The following is a 27,269-nucleotide window of genomic DNA, read 5'->3' on the forward strand; positions in this document are numbered from 1 at the left end:
GCGATTAGATAGATAGACTGAGGCCGATAGATAGAGTGAGGGCGATAGACAGAGTGAGGGCGATAGATCGATAGACAGATAGAGTGAGGGCGATAGATCGATAGACAGATAGAGTGAGGGCGATAGATAGATAGTTGTGTGTGTGGTTGTGTGTGGTCGTGGTTGTGTGTGTGGTTGTGGTTGTGGTTATGTGTGCGTGGTTGTGTGTGTGTGGTTGTGTGTGGTTGTGTGTGTTATGCTTTGTTTTTCTATGTTATGTTATGCTATGTTTTGTTGTGTTTGGTATGTTATGTTTTGCTAGGCTATGATGTTTTGTTTTGTTATGCTATGCTATGTTTTGTTATGTTATGCTATGTTTTGTTATGCTATGCAATGTATTGTTTTGCTATTCTATGCTTTGTTTTGTTATGCTATGCTGTGTTTTTTTGCTATCCTATGCTTTGTTTTGTTATGCTATGCAATGCTTTGTTGTGTTTGTTATGCTATGCTTTGTTATGCTATGCTATGTTGTGTTGTGTTTTGCTATGCTATGCTTTGTTTTGCTATGCTATGTTTTGTTATGCTATGTTTTGTTATGCTATGTTTTGTTATGCTATGTTTTGTTATGCTATGCTATGTTTTGTTATGCTATGCTTTGTTATGCTTTTTTATGCTATGCTATGTTTTGCTATGCTATGCTTTGTTTTGCTATGCTATGTTTTGTTGTGTTTGATATGCTATGTTTTGCTATGCTATTATATGTTTTGCTATGCTATGTTTTGTTATGCCATGTTTTGTTATGCCATGTTTTGTTATGCCATGTTTTGTTAGGCTATGTTTTGTTTTGCTATCCTATGCTTTGTTTTGTTATGCTATGCTCTGTTTAGTTTTGCTATCCTATGCTATGTTGTGTTTTGTTATGCTATGCTATGTTGTGTTTTGTTATGCTATGCTATGTTTTGTTATGCTATGCTATGTTTTGTTATGCTATGTTTTGTTATGCTATGTTTTGTTATGCTATGTTTTGTTATGCTATACTATGTTTTGTTATGCTATGCTATGCTTTGTTATGCTTTGTTATGCTATGCTATGTTTTGCTATGCTATGCTTTGTTTTGCTATGCTATGTTTTGTTGTGTTTGATATGCTATGTTTTGCTATGCTATTATATGTTTTGTTATGCCATGTTTTGTTATGCCATGTTTTGTTAGGCTATGTTTTGTTTTGCTATCCTATGCTTTGTTTTGTTATGCTAGGCTCTGTTTAGTTTTGCTATCTTATGCTATGTTGTGTTTTGTTATGCTATGCTATGTTGTGTTTTGTTATGCTATGTTGTGTTATGCAATGCTATGTTGTGTTTTGTTATGCTATGCTGTGCTGTGTTTTGTTATGCTATGCTATGTTTTGTTATGCTATGTTTTGTTATGCTATGTTTTGTTGTGCTTTATTATGCTGAGCTTGGTTATGCTGTGCTTGGTTATGCTGTGCTTGGTTATGCTGTGCTTGGTTATGCTGTGCTTGGTTGTGCTGTGCTTGGTTGTGCTGTGCTTGGTTGTGCTGTGCTTGGTTGTGCTGTGCTTGGTTGTGCTGTGCTTGGTTGTGCTGTGCTTGGTTGTGCTGTGCTTGGTTGTGCTGTGCTTGGTTGTGATGTGCTTGGTTGTGATGTGCTTGGTTGTGATGTGCTTGGTTGTGATGTGCTTGGCTGTGCTGTGCTTGGCTGTGCTGTGCTTGGCTGTGCTGTGCTTGGTTGTGCTGTGCTGTGTTTTGCTGTGCTGTGCTGTTTTGCTGTGCTGTGCTGTGCTTTGCTGTGCTGTGTTTTGCTGTGCTGTGCTGTATTTTGCTGTGCTGTGTTTTGCTTTGCTGTGCTGTGTTGTGTTGTGTTTTGCTGTGCTGTGTTGTGTTGTGCTGTGCTTTGCTGTGCTGTGTTTTGCTGTGCTGTGCTCTGTTTTGCTGTGTTGTGTTTTGCTGTGTTGTGTTTTGCTGTGCTGTGCTGTGTTTTGCTGTGTTTTGCTGTGCTGTCCTGTGCTGTGCTTTGCTGTGCTGTGCTGTGTTGTGTTGTTTTGCTGTGCTGTGTTGTGTTGTGCTGTGTTTTGCTGTGCTGTGCTGTGTTGTGTTGTTTTGCTGTGCTGTGCTGTGTTGTGTTGTGCTGTGTTGTGTTTTGCTGTGCTGTGTTGTGTTGTGCTGTGCTTTGCTGTGCTGTGTTTTGCTGTGCTGTGCTGTGTTGTGCTGTGTTGTGTTTTGCTGTGCTTTGCTGTGTTTTGCTGTGTTTTGCTGTGCTGTGCTTTGCTGTGTTTTGCTGTGCTGTGCTGTCCTGTGCTGTGCTGTGTTGTTTTGCTGTGCTGTGTTGTGTTGTGCTGTGTTTTGCTGTGCTTTGCTGTGCTGTGCTGTGCTCTGCTGTGTTGTGCTGTGCTGTGTTTTGCTGTGCTGTGCTGTGTTTTGCTGTGCTGTGTTGTGTTTTGCTGTGCTGTGTTGTGCTGTGTTTTGCTGTGCTGTGCTGTGTTGTGTTTTGCTGTGCTGTGTTGTGTTTTGCTGTGCTGTGTTGTGTTGTGTTGTGTTTTGCTGTGCTGGTAAGGGTATGTGAGGGTGTGTGTGAGGGGGTGTGAAGGTGAGGGTGTGAGGGTGAGGGTGTGAGGGTGAGGAGGTGTGTGAGGGGTGAGGGCGTGAGGGTGAGTGTCTCCAATGAATGTCACTGCTTGGCCTTCTTTGAAAATGTTCAGTGCTGCAAATAGAGCATGCCGCCCTAATTATCACAGCATGAGGCCCCAAAGATATAATTATCACAGCATGCAGAGAGCCACCCACGCTGCTGGAGCACTCAACTGCACATTAATTATAGTTGAGTGCTCCAGCAGCCTGGGGCGCCTGTTGACATGCTGTGATAAGTGGGTCTCATGCTGTGATAATTGTTGCGGCGCCTGAGGAAGTGGAGACTCCTGCTGGGATAATTGGTCTGGCGGGCTTGCAGCGCCTGACGTCCAACAAACGTGCACAAGCTGCTCAACCTTGAAGCGCGTTCACAGACCTGGGTCGGCTCGTGCCCAGGTCTGTATCGGGCTCGTTCACAGCTGTACTCCCTTGACAGGGAGGAAGGTGACTATAGTCTCGCTGGCGGGAGCGCTTCGCGCTCCAACGCCAGCTCGACCTAAAAAAGGGGCAAGAAAAGTCCATACTATCAAAAAAGCTGTTAAATCAAATACCTACTGTCCCAAATTCAAATAAAGTAAGTCACCCAAGCCAGAGGCGTTTGATGTTTCCTGTTTCTGGCTTGGGGTAGAAAGTTTCTGCTCATCATTGCTTTCTTCTTTTACCACAACAACATTGAAGACCTCCTTCAATGTAGACGCCAAATGGATGGCCGTAGCAGGACCAGACAACCCACGGGAAGTAGGACACACATGGGTAGCAGGTGAAACAGGGATCATAGATGAACTTGGAGACAGGACAACAGGAGGTGTGGTGTGGTGGTGAGGCACCAGTGACATAAGACTTGCTACCAAGGAGGTCTTGAGGCGATAACCTGGTCAGAACTGCTGAGTGGCTGTCTCTCAGTGTATCTGGAACTCTGCAACTAAGTCCCGGATATCCTGAGAGATTGCTCCCTGATTGACTCAGGGCCTCAAAGAGAGCTGTCAAGGACACAATCAGGGGAAGGAAGTGGGACGTACTAAAGGGGTGCTGGCGAATAGAAGTGTCCCTTGACTCAGATGTTCATCGTGGGCACTAGGAAGAGGGGATGATGCCTGGACAGGGGGTGTAGCTTGAGGCTCCTGATGGAATGAGGGTCTCTGGAGTTACTGAGGGGATGGGTGCAGGCCCAGATGGTCTGTGAGCCTGCTCTTGGGACCCCACAGGTTGGTCTTGTTCCAGGCCAACAGGAGATCCAATATCTTTCTGTTGTCCACATACTTTACTCCACCAGTTGGCTCTTCAGCCTCTGGCTGGAGTATGCTGGCAAGCAATCTTGTGACTCTCCATGCGGGTAAACTACACCTGCTAGTTATGGTTTCCTCGTCTTCACTGAAGGTAGAAACTGTTAGTGCCCACCTCCCAGTACATATTTGTTGTTCCTGCCGCGATATTCTTTGACCATCCCAGTCTGCTGAAATGCAATGTAAAAAAACACAGATACCATTTCAAATTCCAGGGTTCAATAATTCATATCTAGATATCCTTTCATAAAAGGGATTTTGTTTACTGTAATACAAGTGCTGGCATTGTGGAGCCTTTGCCAAATGTCTCAGTATCATCTGCTTTCATTTTCACATTTTGGGAATTACAAATAGTTAAATAGGAAAAACTGTGAAATCAACCATTGAAAGGAGAAGAAAGGAATATATTATTGCTGTGAATAATCCACTTTAGAATGTTGAAGATGTTGCTTTTCAACATGTTCCACACATTGTTAATCTGAGAGGAGAGAGTTTTAAAACGTGCCTACAAAGCATTACTACGGAAACTGAAATGGTCTACATGTTTTTAAACACATTCTCATGCATGAATAATTGTGTGAAATTGTAATGTCAAAACTTACAATTACAAGTTGGTTAGGATGTGAGGTAAAGAATAGATAAACAGTGTTAGCATCAAACAAATAAAATGTGATAACATGGAAATGGTACTGAATTGCAAATCTGTTTGTAAAATGCATTTCTAATATTTCAAGAAACTAAACCATATTAGTCAAACTGGACTTAGCCAGAAATAAATATTCATTTTTATTAAAGTTTAACTTTCAAACCTTTCATAGCACAAAAATACTGCTTGTTAAATATAACACGGCAGGTTATGCCAAAGCTCACAGTGAACACAAAAGACCACCACTCTCAAAATAAACATGTGCACTTCAGTCATTATTACTAATATATATATATATATATATATATATATATATATATATATATATATATATATTTACAAACACCAATACCCGCCAAAGATGGGTCCGACACATGCTTAGAGGCTTCAGTTGAACTTTATTGTTCTCCAGGCCAAGATGGCAAAGTCCTGTGAAATAAGGTGAAACGCTGGGCAGACGCGTTTCAGCCTGACGGCTTTCCTCAGTGCCCGCTTCAAAATTACTGTTATTTCATACTGGGGCTTGTTTTTAAAGACTCAGGTGGTGTTTGCTCATTGGAACAAACACTCTGGCCCGCCCTCCGCAACTTCCAGCCATGTCAGTTCTGCTCGGATCCAATCCGGCTTTTCAATGCTCCCTATTGGTGAATGCTGGTTCAGTGACCAGCTCCTTCATACACCCCGTGGTGTCCCAATCTCTGCTGGCCTCAGAGAGCACTTCTCCCCCAGCGATCCGCGAAAGAAATAAAGATGGCAATAACTCCAGCCTCCTTAAACAGCATACAGCTGCTTCCTTTTTCCCCATAAGGCCACGGACTCAGGTGAGTATCTTGGACCGTCCGGGGGGGCGTCGCACTGTGTCCTTCCACACCATACCAAGCTGCATAGGCGTTGCGTGAAGCTCCAGAACATAAGGGCGTGCCGGTCAAGCGGTGCCTGCAACCGCTAAAACATAAACACCAATACCCACCAAAGATGGGTCCGACACATGCTTAGAGGCTTCAGTTGAACTTTATTGTTCTCCAGGCCAAGATGACTAAGTCCTGTGAAATAAGGTGAAACCATCTCTTTGCTGCTCAAACTCAAACTGGGGTGGCGTGGTGAGCAAAAGAACGATGGATTAAACCCAGATCTTTATGACTGATGGTGAATGTTTGCATTGTTCAGCATTCTGTTCATCATGTGTTCCTTTTGCTCAAATTCTTTCAGCTGAGGGTGGAATATCGGCCAGGCAACTCTTGGGACCCTTCGGTATATTGGTGTAATATGGGGATGCTGCGAATGTAGCTGGAAGTACTAGTCCTTAATGTCCTGGGCCTTAATTCTGACTAAGCAATAAAGTTCCTACCAGTGCTTATGCCAGAACTTGCCCATCAGGTGCACACAAACACTGTACTGCAGTGCGTGGCAAAGTCCTTCCAGATTTAGCCCGCGTTGCATTGCTCAGCTGGCTCTCATAAACCCCATAAACCTGAGGGTACTTGTCAACCACCCCCTGAATGATAATCTCCAATTCAGTGTCACTGAAGGGGTGTGGGGTTCTAATTAGATCTCTCACCGATGTTGCGTGAGAGAATAAGGCAGAGAGCAGCAAGGATGCTGCTGTGGCAAAGAAAGGATGGCGGTGGATGATTTCAAAATGGCCGACTTCTTCCTGTATACCATTTTCTAGTTGTTGTGGTAGGCGGAGTGCAGAGTCTGTACTCCAAGTGCGGGCATAGAGCTCCACATGTGGGAGGCCGCCATCTGCACTAGGAGCAGAGACTACGCAGGCAGAAGGGAATACTCTGCATGAAGAGAAATACCACTTGCTTGAGGAACACCCTATACGTAGCAAAGTGACAGAGAGTAAATTAAATAAAAATTAAATTGCTGAAGTTTAAAATAAAAAATAAATTTCACCTACTGTAAAAATTTGTTTTTTCATCAAGCATTACTAATTATTAAAACTGATGTATAGAATTGAGTAAAAGTAATTTACATATATTTTATTAAAATGTAACAAATTAACATTGAAAGGCAAAAAAATAGCTAAAATATTTAAAAATTAAATGCATTTTGTTTTTAGTTATTTGTTTAACAGTAAATGAAATTTTTAACATAACAATTTAAACTATTTCCTAAGGGGTTTGATTCCTATGCAGTTTTATTTTAGGTCTCAACCATCCTTATTTTCTATAGGAATGTGTCGCAGTACCTGCAACTGGCCATGTGTGGTGCTGGACTTACTCCGGATCTGAGCTGCAGTAATTAACTATTGTTTTGGGTCCCTTTTGGGATTTAGTAACTTTTGAAGTACCATTTGTGAGGAGCAATGAGCTTTTTCTTTTGTGGGTGGGTACACATCACTCCCAAAACTCCACCCTAGCCATCATTCAATCCGCATGTGATCCATCCACCCATTAGTACTATTTGGCATTTTCCAGCCATTCTCCTTGTCCCTCCTACATTTAGTACTTTTTATTTTGAGTACTGAAGGTTTTTTTTAGAGAGCTATGTGTTAAGTTAAACATCCCTGAAATATTCTACAGTGACACAAAGAAGCCTAAGTATGTAACACTACACCATTCAAGACGGTCCGTAATTTAGGAATCTGCTTTAATGAGAAGCTGACTTTGGAAACACAAGTCAACAAGGCCGTAGGATGTTGCTTCTCCCTTATTAGGGCTCTTAGGAAAATTCTCCCCATGCTTCTTATACAGACACGGGCATTGGTGGTAAGGAGCGTTATCATGAGCAGGCTGGATTACTGCAACGCATTGTTGCTGGAGTCCCCAAAGTATTTAATTGGGAGACTACAGAGAGTCCAGACTGCGGCGGCCAAGTTGGCTTTGTTGAGACCTCGACAGTCTTCTGCTTCTCAGGCCCTTGCGGAGCTCCATTGGCTACCAATTTTACAGAGGATTCATTTTAAATCCCTCTGTATTGTGTTTAAGGCAGTGCAAGGTTTGGGGCCCAAACCGTTGCAGAACAAATTCAGCTGGTATGCCCCCACTCGTTGTCTTCGGTCATCCTCGGCTAACTGGGTGAAAGTACCCATGGTTAGAAGAGCTAAACTGGAGGGGCAAGCCTTCATTGTTGCAGCAGCAAGGCTTTGGAATAGCCTACCCTCAGAGCTGCGACAGATGAAAGACCTACCGCCGTTTAGGAAGAATATTAAGACTTGGCTCTATCCTAGAGTATAATTGTAATCTTTTTTTTTTGCCAAGGGTTCCATGTCTCCCAGCACCAGGATACCCGTCAGGTCACAGTGTGCTTTACAAGCATCCATTACATTACATTACATATTGCCAATATTGACACTTAATTGCCTTGGATAAACCTGTCTTCAATACTGGGACTACCCTTTCTTTCTCATTATTCAGAAGATGAACAAATGACTCAATATATTGACCTAAAAGTATTACTTCACCACTAAGTTAAATCCAGGCCAGCTTGAAAGTGATTAAAATACCTTCATCATCTGGTAACTTTTAGGTAGTCGATGCATATTACTTAGTGACCAGAGGTTGACCTCACAACATTCATTACCCAAATGAATCATCATAAGAAAGGAAACTGTATACAGTGTTACTGTACCACACTTATTCACTATCCTTTTCCCAGGGCTATAAACTGTGCAAGCTCCTCTGACAATTAAGGTCGAATTTCAATATTAAGCCATTATTGTCCGACAAAGGACCAGAATGGGCTTAAATGCGTTATCACTTTATGACTCACTTTTGTGTATAATTTTACAAATCTGTGGGTTTCTACTTTTCCATATTTGGTCGTCAACTCAACATTTGTTACTCTAAATAACTCCAACAATGCAAAAGCTGTTAGAAATTAACCACTTTATTGGAAATTCTATACACTTGAAAATGTTTTATTCATTTCTGCCTGATTTGAATTTTTTTTTACATGAATGCAAAACTTATGTTATTGCCTTTTGGAAATAAATCGGGACACCTTTTCCTCTCAACCGAGGCAAAGAAACAAAATGAATGCAATACAAACGAAACAATTTCCATGGCAATTAATTGTGTGAGAAAAAATATCAATTACTTAAAAAATAAAAACCTCTAACTCAACACTAGAAAAAAAGGGTTTTTCCTCTACTGTACAAGAAACGGAATGGATGCCGCTCACTTTGGTTGTCTGCCCTGAAGCTTCTCACCTGACTCGGAGGTGTCTGGAGTCGTCCGGAGGATCTAAGCCCTGAACTCTGCTGTGTTAAGCGGGCCCCGCTCTACAGGCGCCGCCTTGAGAGACCACAGCCTTTTGCAGTTGGGAGAAATCACTGGGGGACTGCGAGGACCAGCAGGCTACACTCCCCACAGCTGCTGCCTCTTCCCTCGGTGGACCCGCCCCCTGCCAGGAAGGTATAATCTGACATTACACACCCGCAATGTGGGACGCGCGCGGGACCAGCCGGGCTAAGCCCGGGCAAAGGGCAGGCCATCTGAGGCCATCCGAGGACGATCGAGGCCGGGCTGGGCCCTGTCCCTTTAAGTTTGTTTGGTATGAACTGTGTCTTCTAGATTTTAGATATTAGTTTATCTCATTTTAGTATCTAGTAATATGGTTCTTCGCTCAGGGAAGGGGAGAAAAGTAACCCTCTCGACTACCAGCAGGGTAGTTACTGGGACTATGGATCAATTCCTCAAACGGGCTACGGTAATCCTGGAGAAAGAAATAGCCCTGACAGAAAAACGATTGTCCTTAGATTTGGTGACTGGAAAGCGCTCATCCTTGGGCGCCATTGGGGCAATTGCTTCCCCTGAACCTGGATCGCCTGATTTAACAGCTGCCAAACGCTCTATACCCAACTCTATGTTGGGAGAGTCGGATATTGTGGAAGTTACTTTAAATTCTACTATTACCAGTACAGCTTTTAGCGGATCTCCAAAGTCTCTCTCACGACCTATAACTCCCACAATAACCCCAAGCCTGGTACCAACGAACAACAATAAGCCTATTGTAATAAACAAAAACAACAAAAGGAAAAAAGGGGGTGGTTCTCAGAAGGGGAGCTCTGCCAAAATCCCCAAAATTAATTGTCAAATACCTAGCCCTCAATCACTTAGTTCACCCACGGGGCTTTCTGCCCCTATCAACCTAGCCTCCGATCATAGTGCTAACATTGAGCTTCTGGGGAAAATAGAAATACTTATGAAATCTTTGATGTTGCCCCTATTAGAGCGAACACGAATGATTAATAACAAACTAGACCAGCTAGAAAAGGTAGTGATAGCCAATACTAGTACATTGGTTAAGCTAGCTACAGCAAGGTAGAATACCAAGCCTTCAGTGACTGCCAGCCAGATTCAAGTTCCTGTCAGCGGTACACAGGTTGCCTTACCGGTTACCACCACAAAGCTTGTGAGCAAAGCCCCAGCTAGTTCTAATGTCGTTTCCCAGCACTGTCATGGTTTAACTACCGGGGCTCCAGTAACAGCGCAGGTCGTTTTAAGGAAGCCAGACTCCCTGCCTAAAGAAAAGGCACAAGTAGCTAGTAATACGGAGGGGAAAGTACTATTACCGGATCTGCCCTCCGAAGCTTACTCTCTTGTAGTAGTTTTAGCCGGTGTTCCGGCCTTAAGAGAACAGGTCAAGGAACCTTTTGCCTCACTTAAAAACAAGGTAGTTAGTTGGCTTAACCTAAACAGACCATTGCCCCCTCTAATCTCGAGTGAGATTATCATGGTAAGGAGGATTCCATGGCTAGGTAGAACGGCAAAAACGATAAGAGGCGACTGTGTAGTGGTGACTTTTAGTGATCCTAGAGCTGTCGCTCATATATGTGCATGGATAAACCATGCGACGGATGCCAGCATTCAGACACTACCATTAACCTTCTTTTATCCACCACACCATGAGGAGGGACCTAAGGGGAGGTCTGATGAATGGATCAGAGTAGAAGGGAGGGGAAAAAGTAGGGGGGCCTGGGATCGATTAGACCCTATGTACCCCCCTGAGACATTTCATAGTTATAATCATTTTAACTGCCTAGAGGCAGTAGACTGACTGTCCTATCCAATTCAGGAGTCAGGGAATCACTTGGACCAGGAAGAGGCCATAGGAGTATCTTCAGAACCCTCAGAGTTGTTAAATCGAGAGCAGTTGATCTCGATGGATTGTGGCCCCATGGGTAATAAAGTTATGGGGTTGCAAGGTAATGCGGACCAGGGTGGGACACATTGTGGATGTAATTCTACTATAGTAGAAAGTGGTAGGTTAACCCCTAACACTGTGCAAACAAGGCTGGCCGATGTTATACCAAGGATAGTTGAGGAAGCCCCCGAACTCGGAATAGAAACCTGCTGTAGATGGTACAACCTAGTTAGTTGGAACATCGCCGGCTGGAATAACAAACTGGACTCCCTGGGAAGGAGAGACTTTGTTAACAAATACGACATACTATGCCTTCAAGAGACTTGGTGTGTGGAAGATATTAATTATGAGGGATTTGTTTCCTTTAACCTACCAGCACAGGGTTCGACTATGGGTAGAGCCAAGGGTGGTCTCCTTATTTTACTCTCTGTTAACTTCCCAGTGCAAGTTATTATACATGAAAAGGTTGGTTGTCACTCTCAAGTGATATGGCTACGCTATAAGAATGGTCGTAATGTCTTGTTGATTAACCATTATAATAACTTGTTTGACTCTTTGCGTTCATATGTAGTAAATGAATTAGAGAAGGCCCTTGACAAGATCTGCCAGGGTAATTGTGTTAACTTCTCATTTATTTGGGGCGGAGACTTCAATATTCTAATGTGTCCCTTATCATTAACCAAGGTATGTGGAGTCAATGATGATAGAGGGGAGGGTCGTATTCACTTTATTCATAGTACTTACGGAGAGTCACTGAATTCCGTCTTGGCAAAGTACGATTTAACTGTATTACACCCTGCCAAAGACGGAGAGGGAAACTCAGTCCCAACCTTTACCGGGAGGAACTCGGCCACCATTATTGACCATTTGTTGATTTCAGATGATATTAGTATATATTGTGATATTCCGGTCGTACTGGATCTAGCGATAAGCGACCACAATTGTATCACGTTAATATTATTCATCTGGGGTAATAAGTTACCGGTAGCAAAAACTTTTGTTAATGAAATTGTCCCCTGTAGACCGAATGGCCACAGGATAAAATGGAGAGGTGACAATTCAGAAAAACTCTTGGTTAAAATCGTGGCGGCCTGTCTGCCCGACTTGAATGAATGTTTGGATGGTAATACTGACCCCCCCTAGGCATTCTATCTAGTTTTAATAGGATTAACATTTTAAGTGATAACATCCTGACTATCACTAAGCATAGTAAAAAGAAACCAATGATAGGATGGTTCGACTCCGCTTGTACGGAGTCCTTGCAGAAGCTAAAAAAGGCTTTATCCAGTAGGCCCAGGGATAGGCCGATCATCATAAGTCTTAGGGTTGCTTATAAAGAGCAGCTAAAGCGAAGGAAGCGTGAATTACAGGAGGAAGCATGGGATAATCTGACTAGAGCCGTAGAATTATCAAATAGCAAACTTTTTTGGGATACAGTCAATTGCCCTTTCCTCAAGAGTGATGACACCCCTGTCCTTACCGCCCAAGTTAGTGAGGCATGCTGGGTCTCACATTTTAAGAGTATTTTTGACCCGGAGGGATTGGTTGACTCATCCCCCGGGGACGGTGAGTCTTGGCCAGCTATCCCCTTAGATATTACAGTATTGGAGGTAGAACAAGCGATCAGGTGTAGTAAGGGAGGGAAGGGCCCCAGCCCTGATGGGGTACCAATTGACCTGTATAAGGCAGATAGAATATTCTGGGGCCCAGCCTTGACCAAAATGCGGCAGTTATGGAAAACACCCCGCATACATGGGGGGAATCTGTAATTATTCCGATATATAAAAAGGGAAATAGGTCTGATGCAAAAAATTACCGACCTATTTCCCTTTTAGATTCATCCCTCAAGACAATGAGCCGGGTGTTGCTGGCCAGGTTAGAGGAATGGGCTGGGGATAGCGGAATACTTGCTTGCTCTCAATTTGGGTTCCGAAAGGGTCTAGGAACCATTGAACAATGCATAAACCTAGACCTCATTATAGGGAAGTATACACGCGCTAAGCAGGGCTCGCTTTATCTTTGCTTTGCAGACTTAAGCAGCGCGTTTGATTTAGTCGACCATGCCTTGTTATGGTCGACCCTATTAGAACAAGGTGCCCCTACTGGGATTATTGATTTCCTGGCGACACTATATTCTAAATTATCTGCCCGCATAAGGTATGGCCAAGGCGGAGAATGCACTGATAGTATTAGAGTTAATTTAGGCATAAGACAAGGCTGTGTCCTTGCCCCCTTCTTTTTTTTTCTTTTTATTAATGCCGTCGACGCTGAGCTCAAGTTGGTTAACTCTGACTCCCCTCAAGTAGATGGTCAGGCTACTCCTGTTCTGCTTTACGCCGATGACTCTGTACTTTTATCGAGAACCCCGTGCGGCCTGCAGAGATTAATGGACAGGTTTGCGGGATTTATTAAAGGAATAAAGTTAAAGATTAATAATACCAAAACCTTTATTATGTCATGTGGGAACAATACGAGGAAGCTGAGGTCCTTTTATATTGAGGAACAAAAAATAGGAATTGTAAAAAAATTCTGCTACTTAGGTATAACTTTTAGTAGTAATGGCATGTGGTCACAGGAAATAACAAATGTTAAAGCCAAGATGTCTAAAAGTGCCTATGGAGTTTTTAAATTCGCGACTCACCGCCAAATTAGGATGGCTGGTGGATCTTGAATTCCGTCCGCAGCTTTTCTGCCGCGGTCGCCTTCCGTCCGTGGGGTAAAAGCACTAACATGGCTGGCGGTGTCTATCAGACACCGCCAGCCATATTAGGATGGAGGGAATCACATGCTTTTCCGCGGTGGCTTTTCCACCGTGGAAAAGCATACGGACATTCATTTCGGGGGCCCGTTGCGGGCCCCCTGGGTGAAAGGGGCGTGGGGGGTGCACATGGGGGGTACCTATGGTACCCCCCCTGCCTTTGCGTGCACGAAGCGGCAGGCACCGCGTGGTGCCTGCCGCTTTGTGCATGCAAATGCACTGCTTTCATTTTTTACATTGCGGCGGGTGCTGCTTCAAGCAGCACCCGCCGCATTGTAAAAAATACAGGATGTGACCGCCAGGGTGGCGGTCACATCCTAATTGCCATGGAGGGACCGCCGCTGCCCATGCGGACGATCCTTCTTACTCAGGGGTGGCGGACGGACGCAAGTCCGTCCGCCATCATAATAGGGCCCTAACTTAGGGGATCGTCGCATATATGATATGTTGCAAATATACCGTCATAGATGTGTCTCAATCGCACTTTACGGATCTGGTGTCTGGGGGTATAGTCGTCATGAGGCTTTGCAAGTCGAAGAAAACTGCTTCTTAAAAAAACTGTTATGTCTACCCAAGTCAGCTTCCACTGAGATAACGCACCAGGAAGTAGGGTTAGAATATCTGTCAGATTTAATTAGTTTAAGACCATTGATGGTATGGAGAGCAATATGGCGAAAGGAAGACACCAGTTTTACTAGAAGCATTATTAGTGACTGCCTTCGCTTAGATAAGAGATTATCGATCCCATGGATCAACTATGTTGTGTCAACTGTCAGAGATCTAACTAATATCAATATCCTGGCTGATCCCGACAACCTATCTGATATCCCCAAGAAAGAGCTTAAGTCTGCTTACTTGAGGAAGAAGGCCCAAGCACGTAGAGATGCCAACATGTTGTTAACAATCCCTCAGTATTATTATTCTAATACGGTTACTACTGGCTTTCAGAATTATTTAAAGGTAGTCACAAGACCAGCCCATCGGTTTGTTCTTACTAGATTAAGACTTGGAATCGTCCATCATTTGGTGGCGTTTCCTCTTATAAAAAACTACCCTTCTATACCATGTCCCTGTGATGGGGTTACGAAACAGAGTATTGTCCACTTTCTATTTATTTGTGATTTTTATCTGCATTTTCGCGTTGCCTATGTAAAACCCTTATTTAAAAAAAAGGCAGTAACAACGGTAAAATCAGCCATGAGGTTGCTCTTTTCCTTAGACAAACCAGATATCTGTTTTTTTACAGCAACGTACATTTTGAAATCAATAGCAGTCAGGAAAAGCATGGTCTTTTAATTTATTTTGTTGTTCTCCTGCCATATGGATTTGCACTGTGTCTGATTTTTAACTTGTCCCATTTAGCGATAACTGTATCAGAGCTTATGGATGTATTTGTAAATATTACTGTGTGCTTTTATGATTGTTTTTTTAAATAATCGAATAAAGCTTTTGAATGAATGAATGGATATAGATTCCACATTTTCAACAGTGAACAAAGAATTTAAAAGATGCTTTCAAGAACTTGACACAAGATATGGAACGTTATTTGCATACCGTTATATAACACAAAATAGTGAAATACGAACCATAAAAAGTGAGGTATCCAAACAATGAAGAGATAAAATAGATCAGAAAACTCAGCCCGATACTCAGGTTGGCCACGTTCTGCATCCTTCTCTTCGATGGGCTGTGATACAAAATAACAGTGTTACACAATCTTTCTTAATTAAGCTGTAAAGGTCAAGTCTCAAGTGTGTAGTCTTGTCAGTTTTCCTAGGCATTTTCTGCAAGAAAGTAAATAGGATTTAGCCGAGTTGCTTCATCTTTTCACACACGAACCACATCAGAGTGACTTGTTTTCTCGAACACAGACCAATTTTGAAAACTTCCAAAGCCATTGTTAATTCAAAGTCATTACTAGTCTGCCAGGTCTACGGGCATAATAAAAAGAGGATACCTACGAGTTTTAAGAACCTGTTCTAAGGTTTATGTATGGATAAACCTGAATGTGGTCCCAAATGAATCTTAGACTAATACAGAACTTAACAGAGTATGAATAATGTTTCCAAATCTCTACAAAGGCACAATTGATCACTGTTTAGGATTTCTCGTGTTAGACGCACTTGTAATGAACGGGCATAGTCCCAAACTGATTAAAGGAGAATTGTGGTTGTTTGTGTCAGAGCTTGGAGAAGAGGTTTTTAGCAAATCCAAAATCGAGACAGACTAACAAGTTGAAAGATCCTACATTTCACAGCACTGTGGCTAGCACTGAGGTTCTGTGGCAAACAGATGATGTAATTTTGTTTGCTTTCTTAACTTAATTCTCTGGTGTTCACTTTACCTTTTAAGTTCACAGTAGATGGGTAACACTGATGTGTGGCAGAGGAACGAGAAGGCCATTGTTGGTATAGCAAATGCACCCTAAAATGAAAGTACATATCAATATTAATAATCTTGACCTTTCATAAAGGAGACATGTTTAACTGTATGTTGAGTATGAGTAATATTTACTGAGTGACTAGCAAGCATGTATTTGTCAATGGTACATGTCTTTCAGAAATTATACATATTATTGGGTGGTTCCATTAGCTACTAGGCAGCCGAATAGTTAACAGAGATAGGCAGTAGAGAGGATTGGTGATAAACAGGAACACATTGTAGTGTAGTTCCTATATTCCCAATAGGCTCTGCGCATTGGAATAATATATCCTATAGATTAGACGTAGGACTGAGGACTACTAGGTCTCTATCGAATATACTAGACTTAACTTTGAGTGCCAGCTAGCTCAGAGGTCACTAGAAACTTTCTCGAATGAACAAGAAGGGATTAGTTTCTGAAAACCGCATAAGCATGACAACTTTGTTTCCCCAAGATAAAAATGATCTTCAGAGTCGTGGAAACAATAGAAAGATATTTTACTCAGTCAATCGTGCATGCTTCGTTTCACCAGAGGTGCAGAGAAAATAGAGAGACAGGCGTTTTCAATAAAAGTATTTATACAGTCTTCTTTCTCATGCAGAAGAAATGAACTGCTACAATCGTAATACTGGCTGCGGACTATAATGCGTACAGCAAAAAAAGTATTATAAAATAATACTGAAAAAGCATGGTATGGTTTCTAGACCATAGAATAGATAATTAAATAATAAAAGGTTTAAAAGGTACTCAACTGGTTCTTCTAAAATACGCCTACCCCGGTGTGCCTAACCTAAGTCTGGTACGAGGGAAGGAGTAAATGAGGTGTAGCATAAATATAGTATTATTTTTACCAAGAATCTATCCAAGATTTCTCTTAGGGTCTAATCAGCTCCGTACCTTGGTTTAGAATAAAGGAGGTCTGGTATCTCTCCGTCTCAGGACTCGATTTCCCAACAACCCGCAAGGGTAGCTTGGAAACGCTGGAGCTGGATTTCTCGGCAAGAGAAAAGACAGCGTCTCTCTCAGTGCGTCTGCTGGAGGGTCGGCTTCCTTCGGCACTTGCTGCAGCAGGATGCGTTGGGCAAGTAGATAGTCGAAATGCTCCAAACCGCCGTGTGTTTGCTATGGCAAGTGTGGGCATATTATTACCTTGAAGGTGCCGAGATTGACGAAAAGGTGGAAATAATATCATCAAAGAGTCTCAGTTCTTCGAAAACGCCATGAGTTCTTGGACAAGTCAGTATTCAAGCAAGGGGAAGTCCCTAATCGTTGCAGATTTTCGGAACTAGTGGAAGTAGCCATGCCGTTTTTGGACTGCATGAGCTATGTCTAAATAAGGGTATGATTTCTATGCCTATATAAGGATATATAAGGATATGGTGATTTATACCTGAATCTGGAAAGTTACACTAGGGTCCAAAAATGCTATACAACAACACAACCCTCTTTTACTGAATGGAAGATTACATACATTTTATATATAAAATAATATAGTTGGCTTGGTTCTGGAACCCATAGTCGAGGGTGAAAGGCAGTTGGTAACACTGTTCCAATGGAACAGTGATTTCAAGGCAGCTACCTTCGATGAGGCACAAACTGGACTGAGGCTTGAAGAGGTGATTGTGGTTAGCAGAGTGCAATACTATAGCTTTGAGAAACAGAGGGGATTCTGGGATATGAGGTTGATGGAATGCCCTAATGGTAAGGATAAACTATTTAATATTTAAAGAGTACCAAGGGTTTGTTTGCCTCACTTAACCGCTCCGTGTTCGACTATCAGTTAAACCCTTGGTACTCTTTAAATAGTTCATCCTTACTATTAGGGCATTCCATGACACCTCATCTCCCAGAATCCCCTGTGTCTCAAAACATCATGTGTTGCACTCTGCTAACCACAATCACCTCTTCAAGCCTCAGTCTAGTTTCTGCCTCATTGAAGGAAGGTGCCTTGAAATCACCGTTCCATTGGATCTATCTCTCTCTCTCTGAGAGAGAGAGAGAGAGAGAGAGAGAGAGAGAGAGAGAGAGAGAGAGAGAGAGGATAGAAGTTGATCAGCCAGTTGGCTCTTAATACAGCCTAGCATAAGCCTGACATCAGTCTTGATCAGAGATTTTACAGTGCGGAAGGCAAAGTGTTGGGAAATGTTAGGACAGTCAGTAGTTGGAATCAGGCTGTGGTAGCATGACAACTTCAGCCTCATATTGAGTTCGAATCAATGTACAGTATTCGTGGCAAAAGTGTGCGTTAGGCAGGAACTGTAGCAGTCAGAGAAGAGGGGGCTGAATTTGATGGCAAATATATAATTTTAGTTTTGAACAATTGTCGAAGCATGGAGAAGGCATTTCAGTCTTTGGTGACAGGTAGGCAGACAATATTTCTAGATTTAAAGTGGAGGTGAGAAATGGCAATGAGAAAAGGATTTGTTTATTATGCATGACGTTCATAGGAAGTCTCTAACATTTACACCAGATTCTAAATCTGATAACTCACTGCTATGCCGTAGCAACAGTTGATAAGAAAACTGGTTACCTACTGTTGCTACGTCATAAAGGCCTACCAGGCCCGGTTGACAAGGCGCTCTGAAATCCTCTCAGCACAACACTATTTGCCTGCTTTTACTGAAAGCAGAAATCACAGCTTCAGGAGGTGAGGCAGGAAGACAAGGAAGAAGGTGGGGTTGGTTAGGGTTGACAGGTAAGGTATTCATTTTACATTTGGGTCTTCTCTGCCCCTTCATAGCGGTTGAAAGCAGGTTCAGAGGGTTTTGGGGCCATTCATAACAGAAAATTATACATGGGTAGAAACTGAATTAAGGGGATCCTTTTTTACCTAAGGGCTCTGATTGACACCGCAGACAACTCGAGCTTCTAATTGATGTCATTCAGAATCCCTCAGTGAAAAACATTCCCATAATTCACTGCTACTCATCTCAAATTCATGTTAAATGGGTGGGTGGTAGGAGAAACTGAAAAACGAAACGATGTCACAAAGGGAGATAGTATAGAGAGATAAAGAGAGATAGAAGATTACTGAGTCCTCAGGTCACGGCATGGACAGGGAGGGTATGGAATAACAGGAGACCGTAAAGGAGAGTTAACAATATAGGAGATATAGTCAATCACGGTACCGGTGATGCCCAGCATGGCACAAGTAAGTAGTATAGTAAAAAGTGAAGGGTGTTGAATGGAGCTGAGCAGTTAATGAGTATAAACCTCGACATGAGGTGGTTATAAAGGACTGCAATGAGGATCTGTACACATGCATGAGAGGTGTCTGGGTGTGGCACATTTCAGGAAGTTGAATAAACTGTAGTATTAAAATTAAAAGGTGAGGAGCTTAAACAAGAGGCATCCAGATTTTTTAAAACATTTAAAAAAAAGAAATTCAGCTGGAAAATGATCTTGAATGGAGTTCGACGCTACAATCTTAACAGTAAACCCTTGTTTCCCTCCCCAGCTCCTTAATTTGAGATCTACTTCCTGACAGCTAGACTCTCTCAAAAATATATCCTAGAGTTCGGAGTAGAAGGAAGTCAGTGTAAGGGCACCTTTAAATTTGCAACATTAAATAACATGAGCTGCTTACGCAAATAGCTGCTTGCATTGACCACTTTAAGCCGGAGGCCAAAGCTCATGCCTTTACCCAGTCCTACCAGGTTCACATGCAATGTGGAAGGGTGTAGTGGAGAAAATAGTTGCTGGGGTGTGTCAGCCGAGCAGTTTCTCAGGCTGGAGAGATTGAGAGATTGAGCATGAGGTTTGACCTGAATGTGTGGAGTGACAATTCAGCCGTAAGTTTTTCAGGGAGCCTGTTTTCAGTAAAGAAGTTATAGCTGTTCAAAAAACCTCAACTTAAATGTGGTACAGAGTTGCATAAGGTCAGGAAAAGTGGGACATAGCGGGAGATAGTGTAAGAAGGTTAGGGAGATGAGGTGCCATTAAATGTCTTAAAGATAAGAAATAATTGAATTCTGGTCTGCGGAGAAAACATTTGGCAAGTTATACTGCGATTGTGCACCACAGAATTGCAAATTAGCAACGACAACTATTAGCAATTAACAAAGTGCTGCATGTATGGCTGACAGCCAGATAACCTAGTAGGAGAAGCGTGAGCAATATTTCTGATGTTCAGAAGTTGGAATCTCTACTTAAGTGCATCCAAGCCTGTACTAACCTTTTTTGATGTGCAGATTGTAAGCTAACAATCTTAAATCAAATACAGACAAGACAGGAATTCCTATTTTTAGCTCTTTCAATTCTCTGCGGTCACGTGTTTGGCAGTTTTCTTTTTCAGGGCTCTGAGAAAGAGACAGTCAACCAATCTTGTAATATAAACATCATTTTTTCACAGATGTTAACTTTCAATCATCAGTGGACTCATGCTATTTATTGTCTGTCTAGAATTCTGGGGGAAATCTGGCCCCTACTTACTTATTCCTGTAAGAACATCCTCTTTAATGTCTTCGAGTCTGAACTATAGAAATGTATTCAATCTAGGTCTTCCAAAAACTCATATCCATGTACATCAGGTTATCAGGAATCGAGAATTCTGGCGGGCACCAATAGGAGAGAGCACATGTCTGAACACCCGACCTAAATTCACAACCTAGCTATTTAGAAAGTGATTCTGTTGATAGCCCTCTGTATAAACCACAAAGTTAGCGCTAACTCTGGAGCAGCATGCCAGTGGCCCTTCTTTGAACATTATGTACCATCTCATACTCTCAGATCAAGTTCTTGCAAACTTCTGTAACTTGCACTTACGGCCAAACAAGATCAGGAGCATGGATCATTTTATATCTCATTCTGGAATCTCTTCCCTCCCTGGTTGAGAGGTAGCCAACGCACATTATGTTCATGAAGGCTCTTAAAACCTGTTTTTTCATCTTGGCAGATAATGAATTCTCTTCCCTGCTTCAGCAATCTGATGAGCGCCAGGATACCTCAACGAGGTTGCTAGTGTGCTTCATAAATGGAATTCATTTGGTCATTATCCCTTGCGAGTGCTCCATGCTTTGCGTGCATTACGCCGTCTCTGCAAGGGATGGTGCAAATGTCTGTTCTTCTGTCGTACAATTTTCCGGGGTTCAAGACATTCCCAGCCATAGTTCTCTGAAGCAAAGTTTCTTTTGCCGAGAACAAGCATTGGTATGTACTAACAGGAAGAAAGAACTGTTAATGTAAATATTGAGCTATTTTTCCAATAATGTATTTATCCGTAGCAATTTAAATATCATTTTAGTAAATGTCTTTTAAAAAGTGACAATATTTCGAGGATTAATATAATGCAAGACAACTAACTTCGCTGGTCTCTTAAAGTCAATATTACTTACATTCGAACATAAAAATATTAAAAATGCACACTATTCAATGAAACTGTAAAACATATAGGGGCATTAGAAGAAATGTTCATTGTCTATTTAAAATAGGGTTGACAGCGTGTGAAATTCAAACAGAAGGATATGTATAGACAAGAAACACATGGAAAACACAAATATGATGGGGACAGCATGACAAACTACTACACACATGATGGGGATAAATAGATAGTTGACAACTTACAGGACAGATCAAATCCACATTGCTTTAAAACCATGTGAAGAAACACCATGGCAGCAAATAGATAATCAATGAAGCGGCTGCCAGTAGAGAAAGAGGGATATAGAGCATCGAAGGTGCAAGAGAAAAAGACCTTTAGAGCTGCTGCAAGGAAGCAAATGGATAATCATTAATGTAAGTAGCAAAGACCAAAAAATAGGACTTTTAGCAAAGTTAAATAAAATAGGTGATGTCTTTTCTATATAATTGACTAAGGGCACCAAGTTTACCAGGAGAACTGTTAACGTTATAAATACCAAACTTTGGCTGGTAAAACCAATGCACAAATTTTGAGCACAAGATAAATACATTAAATCTGCAATAAAATAAATATACGACAGCAGAGGGACGCTATAATGAGGCCAAAGAGAAACTATGTTCTGCATGACTTGAGATTTAAAATGAAGTTACCATTACATGGAAAACAACATGAGGCCTTCAATACATGTATCTGAAGGGTTTCACAGGAAGATGAATGGAGTTTCAGCAAAACGATCTAAGAAAAAGTCAAAAACTGAAATTCCTGGTCTGGAAAGGGAACTGAAGTATGCCCTAAAGGTAACATATCAGAATAACAACGATGTTATATCTGTCCTTGTAAGGTAACCATCAATTCATGGGAAGTTGTAGCGATATCCGAAATATTGCCATGGATTGTTCCATACATAAGAAAGCACGAACAGTGACAATAACTTTTTTTCAATACTTTCCTTGGCTTGGTATTGCACTGTTATGCTTGAAAATGGGAAGGTCTTGCACTGGTGTCAAAGAAAAATATAATGGACTGACCTGGTGGTCCTAGAACTGCCGGTAGAAACTAATTTTGCCACCACAAGGCTCGACTGTATCTTTAGAGGGAGTGATACGGTAGATTAAGACAGTGTATAAGAGGGACGAGGTTATGAAAAAGGAAAGGTGTGCACAGGAAGGTAAAGAACATGCTTCCAGTGGCGTAGCGGGAGGTGATGGCCTCCCACGCTCTTACCTGTGGCGGTCGTGGGGCGGGCCACATCAGGAATCAGCAGCACCTTCCCCTCCCTGACTCTTACATATGGCTTCCACAGGGCGGCCGCCCCAGGGACCGCCACAAGTGGCAAACTGTTTAGCTACGCCACTGCATGCTTCTCAACTGTGGTTTGAGTGGGGGTAGGTGGGGAACTGAAGAAACCCAGCAGTCTTCAAGTGAATAATGACCAATGGGATGGAAGAGGAGACAGAGTTCCATGGATAAGAAGGAAGGTGATCCAAGAGGAGATGTTGTGCTGAAATAGGCAAGGATTAGAACTGATAGATGCCTTTAAAAGAAGTCCTGATATAGAGAAATACCATTTGGCAAAAGCATAAAAAGAAAAGAACACAGAAAAATAAAGTTAGCTTTGGTTGACCATTACTTTTATCCCGCTATCTTCCTCCTTCTCCCCTTATAACCTTTGGCAACATATTTAAAAACGTGATTCCAGAAGTAAACTAGGACATCTTACATTCTGCCAGCATAACAACTTAACACTTGAAACACTGAGCTCCATTCAGGTTTACCAAAGTTAAGAAAGCATTCTTCACAGTGAAAGTATTATTTTATACGAAGATCAATACAGAGAAGATGCCTGGAACATCATCTCTAGAATAACTTGGCTTCTATGAAATCCATTTCAGCATAATAACAGAAGCATCTAAACAAAAGGCTACCCAACTCAACAGAATGTATCATACAATCAATTTATAAACAACCCATTCTTAAGTTTAATATGTATTATGAATTTATTTAGTTTCACTAAAATGGCAATGAAAAAAAAGAACTGAACTTAAAAAACCCCAATCTACGATGTTCAACAGATTTTACTGCACTATCAGTTGCTTCAGCAAATTGCAACTCCTTTCTTAACCACATCACCACGCTGCTCCCTATTAAATTATTCACACCATTCCCCATAGCAAAGCCATCAAACCCAACCTGTCTGCACTTTGGTTCGCATTGGAGCTAAAGAGCAAAGTGGAAAACACGTAGCCACTAAGACTTACCACACTCAAAACAATCTCCACAGAAAGCAAACACAACACAACCCAGTCAAACTTGTTTTTCTATGCAGGAAATGAATTAATACCCCCTGTATTTATAAAGCAATAGTATGTACGATTATAAAAAACAAATTCATACTGATTTATAGTTCTAAAATGCATTTACGCAACAGTATCTAAAGATGCAGGGAGCAGAATTTTGGGGTACAAAAGTGATTGTATCATTACAGATAATTACACCTTGTGAACACCGTGTTGAACGTTTCAATGGAGCCCGTGCTTGCAATCATTTTGAAACCCAGTCCTCTAAAATGTGGACTATTTCTCCAGTTTTATAATCATCTTCTAATATTCTATCCAGAATTGACATTGACATTTCTTAGGGATTATTTGAGGATGTGTGGAGTTGACTTAGAACACATTCAGCTTTGGACTTGCATGTACTTTCTTCTTATGTTTGACCCATTTCTCTGAAAATATATTTGTTAGAAAGGTAGCTAATTAATTCATCCAAAAATAAACATATTTGAATGAATGCACCCTTTTTATAGCAGCAAAACCTCAAGTAATCATCTTCTTCAATCTCTGTTTTCACAGCAGTATAAAGTACTTCATATTATGTAGAAAATGTGCTACATTTCAGGATAAAAGTATGTAAATATTTTTTTTATTGTTGCCTTAGTATTTTGTAACTCTAATCTTAACCTAGAAAAACTCAAATATTTTTCCGATTTAGCCATCGGTGTCATTGTCACTGTTTTGATTTGGAAATGAAGCTATAACATAAAACCCACAAAACATACATAATAAAACAGTTGTTTAAAGGCACTGAACAGCTGCCTGTTCTAAATTAGTCCAAGTAACCATGACGTTAGCAGACTATCTACAAACAACTTCTCTCTTCTTAACTTTACAAGCATCCTTGCAAAGTGCCAATACAGATTTACAAGTTGCAACACCAAAATTCGTTTGGATTGGCATGCACGTTTTTTCCTCAAACTTTTAAATCTTGGGTATATAAACAGAAAATGCTCCACTGAATACCACATAGGCATGTCTGCTCAAGTTCTAAAGACGATTTAGAGCAAAATGTATTCAAGGGTCAGATTCCCAAATGGAATGTTAAATGGAGGCGCCTAGAATAAGAAAAGATGCAAAATCAATAAACTCTACTCTAGCAGGTGTATTTTAAAATGCCACCTAAATCTGAACCAAGTATTGTGTTATACTCATCTAATTTACAGTGAACAAAAAACCTGTATAAATGTCTTTACAGGACGATTTTGCCACGTTTTCTGGCTCAGTACAAAAACTATTAAACTCTAAATTTACAAATGGTTTAAAAACAAATGATAAGAAAGGTCGTTATCTAGCCTCAACACTTCGCATAATCCACCATGATTCATTTAACAATATTTTAGCTTTGGGGATTTGATCAGAGGGCAGACTAAATAATAAAAGCCTTCAAGGCTAAACATATTTTTATTAGCATTTGAATAGAGTGGTACAAAAGGTATAAAAGAACAAGAGCCAACACGATATAAATAATAGTTCATATTCAAGTACAGCCACAACTCACTTTCAAATTCACTACCGGCCCTGAACAAATAGTTACATACAATGGCTTTCAGGAAGTCAAAGATCGTTAGTGGTATGCCAATTCTATAAATTATAGCTCCTTGGTGCTCTATTCAAATATTAACAATTTTGAGTCGTAGTAGTAGTACGTAATGCCTGAAGCACTAGTCCTGTTAATGTAAGAAAAGAAATGTAGCAATAAAACAAAAATCACAAGGTTGTTTAGGGGGTTTAGTGAAACCTGCTGTAGACAAAATCGTTCCAGGGCTTCCAAAAATGTTTACATCTCGTCGCTGGGGGTCGTGTGTGGGAGAAGGCGCTACACTGATAGTGCCCCTCAATCTAACCATTTCCTGAGACGGCCGGCCAAACATTCATGCACACTTTACAGAGTGCCCACCACTTCTCCCCCTGCTCTGAGAGCAGAGCAGCCCTGGCCCGCCCAGCCAAGCTGCCACAGCAGGAACAAATACAAATTATAATAACCTTAAGTTATTATCATTTTATTTTTCCTTTATTTTACTGCTGCAAAGCAGTGGGGTGAAGCTCCTCCGCCTTAGTGGAGAAGCCGCCACTGTTCTGAAGATGGAATCCGAGCATATCTCAAGGATAGAAACATGCAAAATTGACAAAGACAAGTTTTCAGCTTGTTTACTGCTAAATCTGTACCTTATCGGTTGATGGCCAGTTCTTTCTTTAGTGCTGATCGCCGCAAACTAATTGTATTTCTTCAAAATCCAGTTTGTATGGATTGTGACCCTTGAGAGCAGATTACAATTACAGGCTTGCATATTTATTTATTCTTATTTTTAACTTTTGGTATAATAGTACCTCTTTCTTAACTTGAAGTTTAACCTAGTCTGCATCGTATACAAATTCGACCGCCTCTTCTTTCGTGCTCATTTTCACCCAAAAGTTCACCCCACAGTCTGCGGCTATACACGTGTCTGCTGTCGTTATTTTCAACCAAATCTCCTCCAATCTTTTCTATCCATGGAAATTATAAGATGCTGCTGCAGTAGTTGGATTTCTCGGAGCATTTTTTAAAAGAATACATTTGACAAAGTCTAAACAGAATTCCAAATGTATCCTTTTAAAACTGTATAGAGAACACCTGCTCCTGTGGCACCAATCAACACTCACATTCAGAGTAAAGAAAATCCACCAGGCACACCTTCACCAATGGCATCCAAAAGGGGGTGGGTAAAAGTTGCCAGTCAGAGGACGTCACACTATTTTCAACCAACAATTTCTTCTTTAAAAAAAAAAAAACGTGTTTAAGGTTGATAACATTCCAAGACATCTAATATGGTTAGCTGCAAAGCGGTCGATAGTCTTATGTGCCACGTTTAGCCAGACCTGGTTTTCAGCCAACAGCAGTTTACATGCTGGGGCATTTAACTCGTTTAGAATGGGAAAAGTGAAACTACAGTCCTGGAACTTAAACTAATGTTTATTTACAAGCAAAGGCCGTCTAAAGGTGTCACACACGTGTGTGTGGGTGTGCTGCCAGATGTGCTTTAGAGACAAATTAACAATATATCCCTTTAAGCACAAACTCGTCATGGAAAGTGAAGAGGTTTTAGGCAACACAATGGGCAGAGAAACACAGGAAGTGATAGTTTTAATTAGATTAATCATAAGATCCACTGCAGCTCAACTGCTTCTTCACTACCCAGTGGTGGGTGTTTTTATATACCAACATTTCTTTAATGTAGCAGAAAATACAAATGGCTATCGATTAAGATTTGGATCAACCATGTCATTACGTGCAAAAACTGCTTACATAAAGTAACATAATCAAGGTCTAGTATTCCCCTACAACTTCTAAATCTCGTGAGTGATCGTGCCCGGTAGATATTACTGAGTGGTACAGTTTAATATAACATAATACCTTCAAGAGGCTTCCCCAATACCATAAGCTGTATGTTCTATCATAGCCTCCTTCATACGGATAATTGTGGGTAACTTGCTACAAAGTACAACAAGCATGGTGCAGAGTACAGTGTGTAAAGTGGAAAACCAAATACTCAGTGTTTTTAATATGAATAATCTGCAAGTTAATTACTTAATTTCCGGAGATAAAGTGAAATATAAGGAAGACAAAAAAACGTAATGGATCCAAGTGTTTTTCTTTTTTGCAATATGATACACCCTGGTCAGCTCTTGAGGCAGGGAAATCACTGAGGCATGCACGTGCTGCTTTAGTAACACTAAACCTGTGCTAATAGCTCTGCTCCAATCACAG

General features: G+C 41.3%; 1 protein-coding gene across 1 annotated transcript in view; it reads right to left on the reverse strand.

The window, feature by feature from the left end:
- The window catches only part of SLC38A6 (solute carrier family 38 member 6), a 459,688-nt gene that overhangs the window by 20,916 nt on the left and 411,503 nt on the right, over positions 1-27,269 (reverse strand). The window contains exons 11-12 of the mRNA XM_078660337.1: positions 15,752-15,831; positions 14,994-15,094 (exon numbers count right to left, since the gene is read on the reverse strand). Coding sequence (XP_078516463.1) covers positions 14,994-15,094; positions 15,752-15,831 — 181 coding nt within the window. The remainder of the gene's footprint in view (positions 1-14,993; positions 15,095-15,751; positions 15,832-27,269) is intronic.

This window comes from Lissotriton helveticus, chromosome 9 (genome assembly GCF_964261635.1).
Source record: "Lissotriton helveticus chromosome 9, aLisHel1.1, whole genome shotgun sequence".
Lineage (NCBI taxonomy): Eukaryota > Metazoa > Chordata > Amphibia > Caudata > Salamandridae > Lissotriton > Lissotriton helveticus.